The sequence below is a fragment of the Dunckerocampus dactyliophorus genome, chromosome 5, assembly GCF_027744805.1.
Source record: "Dunckerocampus dactyliophorus isolate RoL2022-P2 chromosome 5, RoL_Ddac_1.1, whole genome shotgun sequence".
Taxonomy (NCBI): Eukaryota; Metazoa; Chordata; class Actinopteri; order Syngnathiformes; family Syngnathidae; genus Dunckerocampus; species Dunckerocampus dactyliophorus.
The window spans coordinates 34,441,615-34,458,936 of NC_072823.1; the positions used below are offsets into that span (position 1 = coordinate 34,441,615).

Below are 17,322 nucleotides of genomic sequence, written 5' to 3' on the forward strand. Positions count from 1 at the left end.
GAGGTAAAAATCACACATGATACTTTTTAAGGACACAAAGTACCACAACATGTCTCTTGTAGAGACTATCAGGAGATGTGAAGAAACTATCAGGAGATGTGAAGAAGCTCGGTGAAGAAACTGCAAAAACCAAGGATTTTGAGGTAAAAATCACACATGATACTTTTTAAGGACACAAAGTACCACAACATGTCTCTTGTAGAGACTATCAGGAGATGTGAAGAAGCTCGGTGAAGAAACTGCAAAAACCAAGGATTTTGAGGTAAAAATCACACACATGATACTTTTTAAGGACACAAAGTACCACAACATGTCTCTTGTAGAGACTATCAGGAGATGTGAAGAGCCTATCAGGAGATGTGAAGAAGCTCGGTGAAGAAACTGCAAAAACCAAGGATTTTGAGGTAAAAATCACACACATGATACTTTTTAAGGACACAAAGTACCACAACATGTCTCTTGTAGAGACTATCAGGAGATGTGAAGAAGCTCGGTGAAGAAACTGCAAAAACCAAGGATTTTGAGGTAAAAATCACACACGATACTTTTTAAGGACACAAAGTACCACAACATGTCTCTTGTAGAAACTATCAGGAGATGTGAAGAAGCTCGGTGAAGAAACTGCAAAAACCAAGGATTTTGAGGTGAAAATCACACACATGATACTTTTTAAGGACACAAAGTACCACAACATGTAACAGGATTTGAAGAAGATGATAAAAGTTTAATTTTCTCTGAAAATCATAGATTAGTTGGATTGGAATAAATCACGTAGTACAATTGACAGTTCCACATGTCCCAAAGGAGTAGGAAGAAGCAAAGTTTATTTAATCCTACCCCCCTCCCCCATCCATCTCACATGTCTTGCAGTACATTTATTCACTTCCTGTATTTCACATGTGATTTCTTCATGGAAGGATATGTTTTTCCACATTGGTGCATTGTTTGAGTTCTTTACTCAGTCCGATCCATAATTTGGTTCCACATACTGAAATGCTGGGGGTGTTTAGTTTTCCTCTCTTGTAGAAAAGTAAAGTATTGTATGACATTTTTGTGTAATAGGTTGTTGTTATCTTGATGCATTATTTTAGCTGTTTGAAAATGTACTAGAAGATTTGTATATTCTCTATACGCGGCATTCTGGATGATCCTAACTGATCTTTTTTGCAGTACTTGTAGTGAGTGAAGATTGCTTTAATAGTTCTTTCTCCATGTCTCCACACAATAGATCACATGTGTCAAACTCGTGGCATGGACGCCCGAGACACTGCAGGTTTCTCTCCGACCAGTTTCTCCAGCAGGTGATTCAATTGATGAGCTCCTTCCCTTAAATCAAAGGAGGTGTTGATCACTAAAATCACCTGCTTTAGTGAACGGCTGGAAAGAAAAGCTGCAGTGTCTCGGCGCTCCATAGAGAGCAGTAAAGAGTGTGGAATGAAAAACTTATTTTGCTTTATTCAATATTGAAGTGTGAGATTTCCAGCTCATCTTTTCATCTGTTATGAACCCCGGGAATTTATTTTCAGTCACCTTTGTAAAGCTAGGAGAATATACATCTGAGAGTTCTACACCACGTGTGGAGTACCCCAGGGGTCCATACTGGAACCAAAACTTTTCAATTTGTACATCAATGACATTTGTAAAGTAACAAAGGACTTAAAGTTGGTCTTATTTGCGGATGATACCACTGCCTTTTGTTGTGGGAAAGCACACAAGAACTCATTAAAAAGGTCAAGGGTGAAAAGGTCATATTAAAGTCATGGTTTGACAGGAACAGATTATCCCTGAATTTAAGTAAAACTAAAATAGCAGAAGGGACGTACGACCAAATACAAATAGACAGAGTGGACATTGAAAAAGTGAAAGAAAACACATTTCTGGGATCATAATAGACTAAAAATCTCATCTCAAAAATTTACAACAAAAGGTGGTGAGAAATACTTCAGTATTGAATAAAGATAATTTTGTTCTTGATAAAAACCACTGTTCTTTGGTATGAGCATGTCTAATGTATTGTGTGGAGATACGGACAATCATTAGGAAATAAAAGCAACCTTCACTCAATGTCCTGCAAAAAGATGTCTGATACAAAGCCTTTCTTTTTAAAAGCACACATTCACATGTGCTGTTCTAGTTATAGCGAACAAATATCAAATTTACATGATAGCGATCAAATATCTAAGACATGAATAAGATCAAATTAAAAGCACTAATTGAATGGCGACCCCCATCCACCAGTTCAAGTGTTTCCAGAGAGATGATTACATGGCTGTTTGACGTGTGTGCTAAAAGGCAGTGCTAGCATGAATTACCTTGAGACAAATGTGCACATTAGCACTCAGTAAGTCATCAAACGTACCTTCATGCATTCCCACATAGTATCAGCATTTACACCACATATGAGGGAAAGAACAATGGTACAAATACAGTAGCAGTAGAAAGTTAGCACACCCACAATGGACATGCGTCAAGTGAGGCGGATGTAACAGAGAGAATCTGGCCACTTTTCAAAATAAAACATAAAAAATGAAATAATGGAAATTACTTTTTCTTTCTGTGCCGGGGGGTTGGGGACCACTGGAGTAAGGAAGTCCAACAAAGTAGCGAGATGAGCACATTCACAAACAATACAAGCAGGTGGTGTTTACTAAATACAAGCAGAAGAGTCTTGATCATCACAATGATTGTTCTGTCATGCTTGTTTTATTATTTATTATTACACTGATTATTATATCAAAAATATAACATGGAATGCAGGAAGTGAATAATACACTCATCCAAATCCTAAGAGCAGTTGAAAAATGTCTAGAATGATCATGTTGCACATTTGGATCTTAATGAGGTTTTAGGTAGAGCTACAATATGCAAAAACAACAACAATTCAACTGAAATAGTTTATCAGCTGATCAAAAGTTTAAGACCTTCGCTCAAAAAAAGAACAAAAAAGTCTCCAAAGCAGAACCAAAAATGTTGTCAGTAGGACTCAGTAATGAGTAGCTCCACCGTTCTTGTTCATCACTTCCAAGATGGCTTTGGGCATGCTTGATGCCAGTGCTTCCAGGAGGCTAGTGGGAACATTGCTCCAAGTGGTGAAGATGGCTTCACCAAGGACATCAACTGTCTGGAAGTGATGGCCATTTTTAGAAACTTCCCTTGCCATCCATCCCCAAATGTTCTCTATGGGATTTAAATGAGGGGAACTTGCAGGATGGTCCAAAAGAGTGATGTTATTCTCCCTGAAGAAGTCCTTGGTCAAGCCAGCATTGTGAACTGCAGCGTTGTCCTGCTGAAGAACCCAGCTGGTACCACACAGACCAGGGCCCTCGGTCATGAGGGATGCCCGCCGCAACCTCTAAATGTAAGTGGCCACCGTTTGACGACCCCGCACCACCTGAAGTTCCGGTGTTCCACTGAATGAAAAAGCACCCCAGATCATGATGGACACTGTGCCGGGTAGAAAACATCTCAGGTGGGATCTCCTTGTCATGCCAGTAACGTTGGAAGCCATCTGGACCGTCAAGGTTACATTTGTTCTCATCAGAGAATAAAACTTTGTTCCACCTTTCAATGTCCCATGTTTGATGCTCCCTGGCAAAGTCTAAACAGGCACTTTTGTGGCCTTGAAGGAGACGAGGTCTTTGAATTCCTTTTGTTTTTTAAAGCCTTTTCCCTCTGATGCCATCTGATGCTTATTGCTGCAGTGGGCACCAGTAAGGACCTTCATGAGGGTGGAAGACCGCCTGTGTCTTGATGGACAGCCAATGGGATCCTCCGGCTCAACGCAGGTGTGATTTTTGACTTTTTTGTTCCATAATGCTCAGGATCTTTCCAAAACTTAGAATGACTGATTTCCTGCTCCTAACCTCAGCAGCCATGGCACGCTGCGAGAGGCTTTGCTCATGCAGCTCCACAATCCCACCACATTGAAAAAGAGAAAGCTTCTTAGCTTTAGCATCAGGAGGGCATGACAGTGGGAATGATGACACCACATCAACATTTGGAGCACATTTGGGCTTTTATAGCCTGTGGTCTTAAACTTTTGATCATTCATACATTCATACATGTTTGCTTTGCTGTTGTTTCTTGACACATTTCAATGGCTATCCATTCCAAAATGTTATCAATAGCAAATGACATGTTGTTTCCATGGTGTAGTTGCCATGGTTTTCCATGTAAATGGAAAAGTGATACTTTGACACCTGAGCCATGCCCCCCCGCCCCCATGCCACGTGCACAGCACTCCTTCTCCTCCACTTGTATTGTTCCTGGTAATGCAGATCATTCCTTAACCTTCCATCTGAAAGTCCAGCCTTGTCAGTGTTGATCCAAGTTGCCCAGATTGTGATTACTTTGAAGGGTTGCTTGAATTGGTTCAAATATTGTCTGGTGGTATCATTTGCATACATGCTTCTGCTGTTCATGTGCTAACTGACAACTTAGTGCTGATATGAATGTTGTATTGCTCCTCCGTGTAGTAACGTGTCGTAACAGCAGTCACAGAAAATGTGTGTCCTGATCTGCAGTCATGGCAAAATGATGAGACCTCCTTGTTTCTTCAGCCTATTGATCCATTTGAATGGCTGGTACAACTAAAGGTACATTTGTTTGGACAGATACAATGATAACAAACATAAGATCATTGAAGAGCTGATTGAGCTATTTCTGTCATGGTTACATTTGTCCAAACAAAAGTAGCTTTAGGTGTATCAAATGAAGAAGAATGAAGAAACAAGGGTGCTCTAATCATTTTGCCTTTTTCCACTTCTGGTTGCTTGTGGTCTGTGAAACAAAAGGTATCAATTGTAGATCTTCTTGTGGCATCCTGATGACGTTGTCAAATGATAATACGTGTCCAAAACAAGAATGATCAGAGGGAAGGATGACACGTATTATCATTTGCCAACGTCATCAGGATGCCACAAGAAGATCTACACTTGATACAGTACACACATACATGTATATTGTGCCATGTGTTGAGGGAGCAGTCATACAGTTGTAATGTGACATAAAGGGCTGACAAGTGACTGCAAGGACCAGTCATCCGTGTCATGGCTGAGGTTCTGCAAGGGGGTGTTATATTCAGCATAAAACGTTGGACACACAAAGACGTGTCGGTTGCCACTTTACAACGTAAAAATATGGAATTTTTCTTTTTTTGTCGTTGCCTCGTCTGTCAATCCAACAACTGCACACGTCACGCAACCAGGTCAGCTCCAACCCTACGTCCACAATGCATTGATGACAAATGTAAAGTACATTTGATTCAAAAGGAATTGCTTGAAACAATGAATTGCTAAACAAGCAGGTCATTGTGGACACTGCAAAAAGTGCATATCTCAGCGAGATTAAATATGTGAACGCTGAAAATATATAGTGGATCCCCGCACAATTTTGTAAAAAAAATAAATAAAAAACACCTGAAAATAGGTTGTTTTCCTGCAGAAAAAAAATCTGATTCACTCAAAGTGGTGAATGCATTTCATACATTCTCAGTGACAATTACACGCCCACACATTCCTGCACCTTCATACACCGCTCACAAAAATGAAAGGAACACTTTTTTATTGGGCCTGGCATGAATTGTATTGAACCTGTCTGGTAATTTTCTGGTTGGTTAAGCAGCTGAGGGCCTCGTTGATAAATATACACACGTATACACACTGCTCAAAATAATGAAAGGAACACTTGGAAAACACATCAGATCTAAACTGGGGGAAAATGATGTTGAATATGTTTCCTGATAATAAGTGGGTGATGTATCAGTAACAAAATGATGCCACATCATTTGATAGAAATGAAAATGATCACCCTATAGAGGGGGGAAATCAAAGACACCCCAAAAATGAAAGTGAAAAAATGATGCAGCACACTGGTCCATTTTGCTAAAATGTCATTGTAGCAACTCAAAATGATTCTCAGTAGTTTGTGTGTCCCCCACGTGCTTGTACGCATGCCTGACAACGTGGGGGCATGCTCCTAATGAGACTACGGATGGTGTCCTGGGGGATCTCCTCCCAGATCTGGACCAGGGCATCAATGAGCTCCTGGACAGTCTGAGGAGCAACCTGGCGGCGCCGGATGGACCTAAACATAATGTCCCAGAGGGGTTCTATTGGGTTTAGGTCAGGTGAACGTGGGGGCCAGTCCATGATGGATGTCAGTTGGGAAGTATGGGTAGTATGGGAAGCCATTCACAGATGGAGAATACATGAAAGAATTGTTCATATGAACATTCGTGCATCTGTTCTCCCAATTAAAAAATAAACAGGAAATGATTGAAAATGAAAGAATGCCTCTTTGCAAGACAGTCAAGGACGGGACCAATAGAATGCTTACTGATGACAATAGATATGTGAACTCTGATGGACGTTTTCATCTTAAAGTTGGCTACGTTTTGTTAGAATTTGACAAACATGTGAACCACTCAGTAAGACTTCCAGAGTAAAGTGTTGATGGTTCCAGAGTAGACCTCCAAACGTAGACGCACTTCTGTTGGATGAATTGTGTGCTTGCAACACGTTTAGAAGTTGTGTCATGTTTTGTGGCTCCTGACTTTTTTTGGACCGAAAGGGGAGGCAAAATGTCTCTTTTGATGGTAAAGGTTGCCGACCCCTGATAGACGTTTGCACCTTTCAGCTTCTTTCCCTGTTTCAGTAGTTTCCTGGTAGTGAACGTGACGATGGTGGCGGCTGTGGTGCTGTGGGATGCAAGTGTGGATGGTTGGATGGCTACGTCCACCTCCTTTGGTTGGACCAAAGTAGTAACTTCCATCTCTTCTGGTTCATCCTTATTCCCCACCGCCCCGGCATCAGACCTGGCTTTAACCCGAAGCCCCGTCCCGTCACCATCATTCATTCATTCATGTGTTCTGGTCCGTGTCATCAATCGTGTTCTTTTTCTTCATGATGGTGTTTGAGAGGCACTCAATGCAGCTACTATCCTGTGCTTCCTTCTCCTCCACTCTCACACCCCTCACGTTTCAACCTCCTCTTTCATGGATCTGATGTTTTGTTCCAGATCATCCAGCCTCTGTAGTTTCAGTCGTGTTCCATGATTCCTTGTTGCTTTTTCATCCTATTGTTGGTTCTGTAGTTCTTGTTTCCCATCCATGGACACTAAGTACCCTCAACATGTCTTCTTTCAGAGACTTAGAGAAGATCTGAAGAAACTGGATGAAGCAACACCCAAGGATGTCCAGGTAGAAACATTTCATTTCCACATGGACAGGAAGTACTACTAACAACGTGTTGTCTTGTAGAATCTGGAAAAGCGTGTGAACGGGCTGGAAGCATCCCAGGTTTTAAATAGCCACTTAGTTCAGGTTGGATACCAGTACTTTATTTACCCGTGAATAAACATGAAGTACTACATAGTATTATGTCCTCTTGTAGAGGCTGACAGACGATCTGAAGAAGCTGCGTGAAGAAGCTGCAAAGACCAAAGATGTTGACATAAAAACACAGGAACTGACAGACAAGCTGGAGAAGCTGCATGAAGAAGCTGCAAAGACCAACGATGTTGACATAAAAACACAGGAACTGACAGACAAGCTGGAGAAGCTGCATGAAGAAGCTGCAAAGACCAAAGATGTTGACATAAAAACACAGGAACTGACAGACAAGCTGGAGAAGCTGCATGAAGAAGCTGCAAAGACCAAAGATGTTGACATAAAAACACAGGAACTGACAGACAAGCTGGAGAAGCTGCGTGAAGAAGCTGCAAAGACCAAAGATGTTGACATAAAAACACAGGAACTGACAGACGAGCTCGAGAAGCTGCGTGAAGAAGCTGCAAAGACCAAAGATGTTGACATAAAAACACAGGAACTGACAGACGAGCTCGAGAAGCTGCGTGAAGAAGCTGCAAAGACCAAAGATGTTGACATAAAAACACAGGAACTGACAGACGAGCTCGAGAAGCTGCGTGAAGAAGCTGCAAAGACCAAAGATGTTGACATAAAAACACAGGAACTGACAGACAAGCTGGAGAAGCTGCGTGAAGAAGCTGCAAAGACCAACGATGTTGACATAAAAACACAGGAACTGACAGACAAGCTGGAGAAGCTGCATGAAGAAGCTGCAAAGACCAAAGATGTTGACATAAAAACACAGGAACTGACAGACAAGCTGGAGAAGCTGCGTGAAGAAGCTGCAAAGACCAAAGATGTTGACATAAAAACACAGGAACTGACAGACGAGCTGGAGAAGCTGCGTGAAGAAGCTGCAAAGACCAAAGATGTTGACATAAAAACACAGGAACTGACAGACAAGCTGGAGAAGCTGCGTGAAGAAGCTGCAAAGACCAACGATGTTGACATAAAAACACAGGAACTGACAGACAAGCTGGAGAAGCTGCGTGAAGAAGCTGCAAAGACCAACGATGTTGACATAAAAACACAGGAACTGACAGACAAGCTGGAGAAGCTGCATGAAGAAGCTGCAAAGACCAAAGATGTTGACATAAAAACACAGGAACTGACAGACAAGCTGGAGAAGCTGCGTGAAGAAGCTGCAAAGACCAACGATGTTGACATAAAAACACAGGAACTGACAGACAAGCTGGAGAAGCTGCATGAAGAAGCTGCAAAGACCAAAGATGTTGACATAAAAACACAGGAACTGACAGACAAGCTGGAGAAGCTGCGTGAAGAAGCTGCAAAGACCAAGGATGTTGAGGTAGGGTTTGTGTCGACGGGGGTTGCTGCTGTCAAAGACTTGACCCCCGGTATGCGGAGGCGAGGCGGCGAGGTGCAGAAATAAAAAGAATAGTATTTGCACAAGGCAACAGGACCAAACTAAAAGTGACAAAGGAAACAATGAAAGTAGCTGAGATGGTAAGTCTAGGTGACAGCTGGCAGAGCAACGAGGGTCATCAACCGTGACATCAACAATGAACCAGCGCCGCACATACGATGGCGCTGGCCTTTTAACCGCCGCTAATACAAATTGTCCGCAGCTGTGCGGACACCAGGCATGAAGGGGCTGGAACTTCCACCACACCGGAAGTACACCTCGCCAAAATAAGGGCGCAGGACAGGAAACACTCGCTCCTGTCCTGCGAAACATGACAGTTTGTCCTCAGCATGTATAGGACATGTTTGGGATGTATCACATGACCATATCATTCAGTTCAGTAGAGTCTGGTATCAAAAGCTGCAAAGCTAAACCCATAGAAGTAAATACACTTGTGTACTTGTGTACAACCAGGATCCGTTACGGATGATGCATTGATGAGTACGAGCATGAAACGAGCACAGCTTGTCATTATCCGTCATCTTGATGAGGGAAAATCCTTATGTGTTCACTCTTCACGCTCTGTGATTGGCCAGTCACACAGTCACATGGTGCGAGCATTTCATAGAACTAAGACGCGTTTTGCTCCTCAAATGAGCCCAAACAAAGTGAATCAAAGCAGAGAAACATTTTGGCGCATCCGTATAGAAATCTACAAGTCTCCTACAACTTAAGCTAACTGGCGTTGCTAACTGGCGTAGCTAACTAGCTATGTAACTCACGCATTGACTGTCCTAGCTGTACAAGATGCACGTTTAGCTAACTGGCGTAGCTAACTAGCTAGGTAACTCACGCATTAACCGTCTCAGTCGTACAAGATGCACGTGTAGCTAACAAGCTAGCTAACTAGCTATGTAACTCGCACATTGACCGTCTCAGTTGTACAAGATGCACGTGTAGCTAACTGGCGTAGCTAACTAGCTATGTAACTCACGCATTGACTGTCCTAGCTGTACAAGATGCACGTTTAGCTAACTGGCGTAGCTAACTAGCTAGGTAACTCACGCATTAACCGTCTCAGTCGTACAAGATGCACGTGTAGCTAACAAGCTAGCTAACTAGCTATGTAACTCGCACATTGACCGTCTCAGTTGTACAAGATGCACGTGTAGCTAACTGGCGTAGCTAACTAGCTATGTAACTCACGCATTGACTGTCCTAGCTGTACAAGATGCACGTTTAGCTAACTGGCGTAGCTAACTAGCTAGGTAACTCACGCATTAACCGTCTCAGTCGTACAAGATGCACGTGTAGCTAACAAGCTAGCTAACTGGCTATGTAACTCGCACATTGACCGTCTCAGTTGTACAAGATGCACGTGTAGCTAACTGGCGTAGCTAACTAGCTAGCTAACTAGCTATGTAACTCACGCATTGACTGTCCTAGCTGTACAAGATGCACGTTTAGCTAACTGGCGTAGCTAACTAGCTAGGTAACTCACGCATTAACCGTCTCAGTCGTACAAGATGCACGTGTAGCTAATTGGCGTAGCTAACTAGCTAGGTAACTAGCTATGTGACTCGCACATTGACCGTCTCAGCCGTACAAGATGCACGTGTAGCTAACTGGCGTAGCTAACTAGCTAGCTAACTAGCTATGTAACTCACGCATTGACTGTCCTAGCTGTACAAGATGCACGTGTAGCTAACAAGCTAGCTAACTAGCTATGTAACTCACGCATTGACCGACTCAACCGTACAAGATGCACTTGTGCTAACTGGCGTAGCTAATTAGCTAGGTAACTAGCTATGTAACTCACGCATTGACCGTCTCAGCCGTACAAGATGCACGTGTAGCTAACTGGCGTAGCTAACTAGCTAGCTAACTAGCTATGTAACTCACGCATTGACTGTCTCAGCCGTACAAGATGCACTTGTGCTAACTGGTGCAGCTAATTAGCTAGCTAACTAGCTATGTAACTCATGCATTGACTGTCTCAGCCGTACAAGATGCACTTGTGCTAACTGGCGCAGCTAACTAGCTATGTAACTCACGCATTGACCGTCTCAGCCGTACAAGATGCACTTGTGCTTACTGGCGTTGGTAACTAGCTAGCTAACTACCAATGTAACTTTCGCATTGACTGTCCTAGCCGTACAAGATGCACGTGTAGCTAACAAGCTAGCTAACTGGCTATGTAACTCGCACATTGACTGTCTCAGCCGTACAAGATGCACGTGTAGCTAACTGGTGTAGCTAACGAGCGATGTAACTCATGCACTGACCGTCTCAGCCGTACAAGATGCACGTTCAGCTAACTGATGTAGCTAACTAGCTATGTAACTCACGCATTGACCGACTCAACCGTACAAGATGCACGTGTAGCTAACTGGCGTAGCTAGCTAGCTATGTAACTCGGACATTGACCGTCTTAGCCGTACAAGATGCACGTGTAGCGAACTGGCGTAGCTAACTAGCTAGCTAACTAGCTATGGAACTTTCGCATTGACTGTCCTAGCCGGACAAGATGCACGTGTAGCTAACTGCCGTAGCTAACTAGCTATGTGACTCATGCATTGACCGTCTCAGCCGTACAAGATGCACTTGTGCTTACTGGCGTTGGTAACTAGCTAGCTAACTACCAATGTAACTTTCGCATTGACCGTCTCAGCCGTACAAGATGCACTTGTGCTTACTGGCGTTGGTAACTAGCTAGCTAACTACCAATGTAACTTTCGCATTGACTGTCCTAGCCGTACAAGATGCACGTGTAGCTAACAAGCTAGCTAACTGGCTATGTAACTCGCACATTGACTGTCTCTGCCGTACAAGATGCACGTGTAGCTAACTGGTGTAGCTAACGAGCTATGTAACTCATGCACTGACCGTCTCAGCCGTACAAGATGCACGTTTAGCTAACTGATGTAGCTAACTAGCTATGTAACTCACGCATTGACCGACTCAACCGTACAAGATGCACGTGTAGCTAACTGGCGTAGCTAGCTAGCTATGTAACTCGCACATTGACCGTCTTAGCCGTACAAGATGCACGTGTAGCGAACTGGCGTAGCTAACTAGCTAGCTAACTAGCTATGGAACTTTCGCATTGACTGTCCTAGCCGGACAAGATGCACGTGTAGCTAACTGCCGTAGCTAACTAGCTATGTGACTCACGCATTGACCGTCTCAGCCGTACAAGATGCACTTGTGCTTACTGGCGTTGGTAACTAGCTAGCTAACTACCAATGTAACTTTCGCATTGACCGTCTCAGCCGTACAAGATGCACTTGTGCTTACTGGCGTTGGTAACTAGCTAGCTAACTACCAATGTAACTTTCGCATTGACTGTCCTAGCCGTACAAGATGCACGTGTAGCTAACAAGCTAGCTAACTAGCTATGTAACTCGCACATTGACTGTCTCAGCCGTACAAGATGCACGTGTAGCTAACTGGCGTAGCTAACGAGCTAGCTAACTAGCTATGTAACTCACGCATTGACCGACTCAACCGTACAAGATGCACGTGTAGCTAACTGGCGTAGCTAGCTAGCTATGTAACTCGCACATTGACCGTCTTAGCCGTACAAGATGCACGTGTCGCGAACTGGCGTAGCTAACTAGCTAGCTAACTAGCTATGTAACTTTCGCATTGACTGTCCTAGCCGGACAAGATGCACGTGTAGCTAACTAGCTATGTAACTCACGCATTGACCGTCTCAGCCATACAAGATGCACTTATGCTAACTGGCAGAGCTAACTAGCTATGTAACTCACGCATTGACCGACTCAACCGTATAAGATGCACGTTTAGCTAACTGCCGTAGCTAACTAGCTATGTGACTCACGCATTGACCGTCTCAGCCGTACAAGATGCACTTGTGCTTACTGGCGTAGGTAACTAGCTAGCTAACTACCGATGTAACTTTCGCATTGACTGTCCTAGCCGTACAAGATGCACGTGTAGCTAACAAGCTAGCTAACTAGCTATGTAACTCGCACATTGACTCTCTCAGCCGTACAAGATGCATGTGCAGCTAACTGGCGTAGCTAACTAGCTATGTAACTCACGCATTGACCGTCTCAGCCGTATAAGATGCACTTGTGCTTACTGGCGTAGGTAACTAGCTCGCTAACTAGCTATGTAACGTTCGCATTGACTGTCTCAGTCGTACAAGATGCACTTATGCTAACTGGCGTAGCTAACTAGCTATGTAACGTTCGCATTGACTGTCTCAGTCGTATAAGATGCACGTTTAGCTAACTGCTGTAGCTAACTAGGTATGTGACTCGCACATTGACCGTCTCAGTCGTACCAGATGCACGTGTAGCTAACTGGCGTAGCTAACTAGCTAGGTAACTAGCTAGGTGACTCGCACATTGACCGTCTCAGCCGTACAAGATGCACGTGTAGCTAACTGGTGTAGCTAACTAGCTACGTAACTCATGCAATGACCGTCTCAGCCGTACAAGATGCACGTTTAGCTAACTGGTGTAGCTAACTAGCCATGTAACTTTCGCATTGACTGTCCTAGCCGTACAAGATGCACGTGTAGCTAACTAGCTATGTAACTCACGCATTGACCGTCTCAGCCATACAAGATGCACTTATGCTTACTGGCGTAGCTAACTCGCTATGTGACTCGCACATTGACCGACTCAACCGTATAAGATGCAATTGTGCTAACTGCCGTAGCTAATTAGCTAGCTAACTAGCTATGTCACTCACGCATTGACTGTCTCAGTCGTACAAGATGCACGTGCAGCTAACTGGTGTAGCTAACGAGCTAGCTAACTAGCTATGTTATCGGGTCTGATCAATTCATGCCATTTCAGAGTTAAAATAATGTCCAGATTTAAGGCCCACCCATTTTCCGGCTCAGCTACGCCCACTGTGGGGTTAAGCTCCGCCCATTGGAGTCCAGCTACGGATACAGGTCATTGAGGTGGGTGAACAGATACAGATCAGCGTTGCTTTGCAAACTTAGCATATTATGGTCGCTTGCTGCACATCTGCTAACACTTCCATGTGAAGGTCAATAGCAAGCTAGCGGTAGATGGCCAAGGTCGTTTGGGTGGATTACATAAAGGTCGCTTTGTAGACGTCGCCCACACGGGTCAGCTGACATTGTCGCTCCCATCCTGATTGGTGCTTGCGTTTCAAGCTCCACACGCAGATGCAGCTTTCATCTTGATGACTGATGAGGATAAACTAACTGGCGCTGCAGGAATGAATGGATGAATCCATGTTAGTTGTTCATGGTGACACGTGACAGGAAGGTAGTTCCTGACTGTGTACATGTATCACCTGCATATCAGGCAGCCCACTAGCATGCTAAACCAAGCTAACCCGGCTAGCTTCCATTCACGCTCCGTAAGAGGAGGTTCCAGCCTGTGTTTAGTCGGGAGGAGGCGCTTCAGCGTTGGTCATGATTTCACCACGATCGAGCGGTGCGCCGAGGAAATACTTCCCCACACCAACGTTCCTTCTCCTCACGATGACAGCATTTCATTCCCGTGATGTTCGTGTCCTTCATACAGTTTGTACATGCACAGAAAGTACTGCAGTATAACCCACAGTGTACACTCCCACAGGTGGAGGAAGAGACAGACACCGCCAAGGTAAAAGCACCTGGACACTTCTATGTACACGCATGTATAAGTACTGCAGTATTACATACAACATGTACTCTCATAGGATCTAAAGGCACGTGTGGACCACCTGATGACTGCGGAGACCACAAACCACATCAACATTCAGGTAGATAAAACACACCTGGGGACTTGATTAGCAAGTACTGCAGTAGTACTTCTACTCTTGTACTTCTAGGATCTGATTGTAAGTGTGAACCACCTGATGACTGCAGAGAGCACAAACACCAAAACCATTCAGGTAGATAAAACACACCTGAGTACTTGATTAGCAAGTACTGCAGTAGTACTTCTACTCATGTACTTTCATAGGATCTAACCACACGTGTGGACCACCTGAAGACTGCAGAGACTGCAAATGAAAACACCATTCAGGTAGATAAAACACACCTGGGTACTTGACTAGCATGTATAGACACCAAGTACTGCAGTAGTACTACACCATGTACTCTTTTAGATTCTCACTGCACATGTGGACCACCTGAAGACTGCGGAGACCACAAACAACAAAACCATTCCGGTAGATAAAACACACCTGAGTACTTGATTAGGATGTATAGACAGGAAGTACTGCAGTATTACATACAACATGTACTCTCATAGGATCTAAAGGCACGTGTGGACCACCTGATGACTGCGGAGACCACAAACCACATCACCATTCAGGTAGATAAAACACACCTGGGTACTTGATTAGCAAGTACTGCAGTAGTACTTCTACTCTTGTACTTCTAGGATCTAACCACACGTGTGGGCAAGCTGGATGGCATGTCAGGTAGGTGAGAAAGGGTAAAGGTCATAGGAGTGTAGGTGACCTATGACCTGACACCTGATGTGTCCTGCAGACAAACGTAAGGTGTGGTTTGCAGCAGTAGGGGGCGACAAAAAGACAAGTGATAACAAGGTGATCTTTGGCGAGGTGCCCACCAACATGGGTAACGCCTATGATGCCAACACAGGTAGGATGCCACCTGACTGCTAACTAGCATAGCATTTCTTCATAGCTCCTTACCTCTTTGACAGCACCACTGGGGGGGGGCACTAATGAAGGTGTGATTGTCCCCCTGCAGGCATTTTCACAGCCCCCTACAAGGGCGCCTACTTCTTCACCTTGACCTACAAATCAGCTGGTAAGATGATTTATCTAGCTGTGTATAAGGAGAAGAAGAATGGGAGCAGAGAGTGGCTGATGTACATGTTTGACGACACCGAGATCCCAGGGAAGGACTACATGGCCTCCAACAGCAGGATGGTTGACCTGGAGCATGAAGACAAGGTGTATGTCTATACTTATAGTGACGATGGACTTACATCTGGTTGGGCTAACGTGTTCAGTGGCTTCCTGGTGCATCCCATGTAAAGTGGGGGCGGGCGCATCCATCCATGATATCAGGGATATCAGGGCAGTATCGCTATGGGATGGATGCTTTGATGTGTATTCCATGATATCGTGTGGCTAACGTTCCACGTGTGTTTATGGGTATTGAAGGGCGTACAGGTGGCGTGTGGCTGATGCCCCCTACTGGTAACGCTTGTCATATTTACTCGTATTCTGCTCTGTATTGTTTTCCTAAAGGGACTGTTTGCCAACATCCCGCCCTCTTCCTGTGTTGGCACGGAAGGCTATTGCTAACATGCTAGCTTCTATTTGTTCCCTTGAAATGTTGTCATGATTTGCCAACCATGTGCCCTGCTAATGGATCATTCTGGATGTGATGCCAACATACTGGATGCCGGCGGGCGTGTCCTTTCTTTGTAATCAATAAAGTTGTGTTGAAGTTGGCCACACCCATCTTTTATTTCACACCATGGATACATGGCCGACCATGTGACTCGGGACCGCCACAGCGCGGGAGGGACGAGATGGCGACGCCTGTTCCAGCTGTGGCACAACCGGACATTGGGCAAAACACTCATCCGCACCGCCGGCACCATAGAGGGTGTGGGCGTGGCCATGGTTTTGGACCTCCGTGTCTCGGGGGGGACGAGTGGACACCCGGCTGGTCTGCCAACGCCAGCGACATGCCAGGCTGACCCTCACTCACCAGTGGGTGAAGTGTAAATATTAAAGAATAAAGTGTAAATATTAAAAGTGTAAATATTAAAGAATAAAGTGTAAATATTAGAGAATAAAGTGTAAATATTAGATAATAAAGTGTAAATATTAGAGAATAAAGTGTAAATATTAAGAGAATAAAGTGTAAATATTAAAGAATAAAGTGTAAATATTAAAGAATAAAGTGTAAATATTAAGAGAATAAAGTGTAAATATTAAGAGAATAAAGTGTAAATATTAAAGAATAAAGTGTAAATATTACAGAATAAAGTGTAAATATTAAAGAATAAAGTGTAAATATTAAGAGAATAAAGTGTAAATATTACAGAATAAAGTGTAAATATTAGAGAATAAAGTGTAAATATTAAAGAATAAAGTGTAAATATTAAAGAATAAAGTGTAAATATTAAGAGAATAAAGTGTAAATATTAGAGAATAAAGTGTAAATATTAGAGAATAAAGTGTAAATATTACAGAATAAAGTGTAAATATTAAGAGAATAAAGTGTAAATATTAAGAGAATAAAGTGTAAATATTACAGAATAAAGTGTAAATATTACAGAATAAAGTGTAAATATTAAGAGAATAAAGTGTAAATATTAGAGAATAAAGTGTAAATATTAGAGAATAAAGTGTAAATATTAAGAGAATAAAGTGTAAATATTACAGAATAAAGTGTAAATATTAAGAGAATAAAGTGTAAATATTAGAGAATAAAGTGTAAATATTAAGAGAATAAAGTGTAAATATTAGAGAATAAAGTGTAAATATTAAGAGAATAAAGTGTAAATATTAAAGAATAAAGTGTAAATATTAAAGAATAAAGTGTAAATATTAAGAGAATAAAGTGTAAATATTAAAGAATAAAGTGTAAATATTAAGAGAA

At 43.1% G+C, this 17,322-nt stretch overlaps 1 protein-coding gene across 1 annotated transcript; it reads left to right on the forward strand.

Moving 5' to 3' along the window:
• The first annotated feature begins 13,610 nt into the window (after window positions 1-13,610).
• On the forward strand, window positions 13,611-16,084 carry LOC129181712 (uncharacterized). The gene is made up of 11 exons (XM_054777255.1): window positions 13,611-13,674; window positions 13,772-14,250; window positions 14,324-14,350; window positions 14,427-14,489; window positions 14,559-14,621; window positions 14,693-14,755; window positions 14,838-14,900; window positions 14,984-15,046; window positions 15,116-15,155; window positions 15,226-15,339; window positions 15,451-16,084. The coding sequence occupies exons 2-11, from the start codon at window positions 14,158-14,160 to the stop codon at window positions 15,738-15,740; spliced, it is 879 nt and encodes a 292-aa protein (XP_054633230.1). The 5' UTR covers window positions 13,611-13,674; window positions 13,772-14,157; the 3' UTR covers window positions 15,741-16,084.
• The last annotated feature ends 1,238 nt before the right edge of the window (window positions 16,085-17,322 follow it).

What these genes read in the sequence shown, in the direction of transcription:
- LOC129181712 (XM_054777255.1), top strand. Translation starts at nt 14,158, where the DNA reads ATGATTTCACCACGATCGAGCGGTGCGCCGAGGAAATACTTCCCCACA. An exon ending in CAGCATTTCATTCCCGTGAT is followed by an intron (nt 14,251 to 14,323) that starts GTTCGTGTCCTT and finishes ACACTCCCACAG; the next exon opens with GTGGAGGAAGAGACAGACAC. An exon ending in CAAATGAAAACACCATTCAG is followed by an intron (nt 14,756 to 14,837) that starts GTAGATAAAACA and finishes GTACTCTTTTAG; the next exon opens with ATTCTCACTGCACATGTGGA.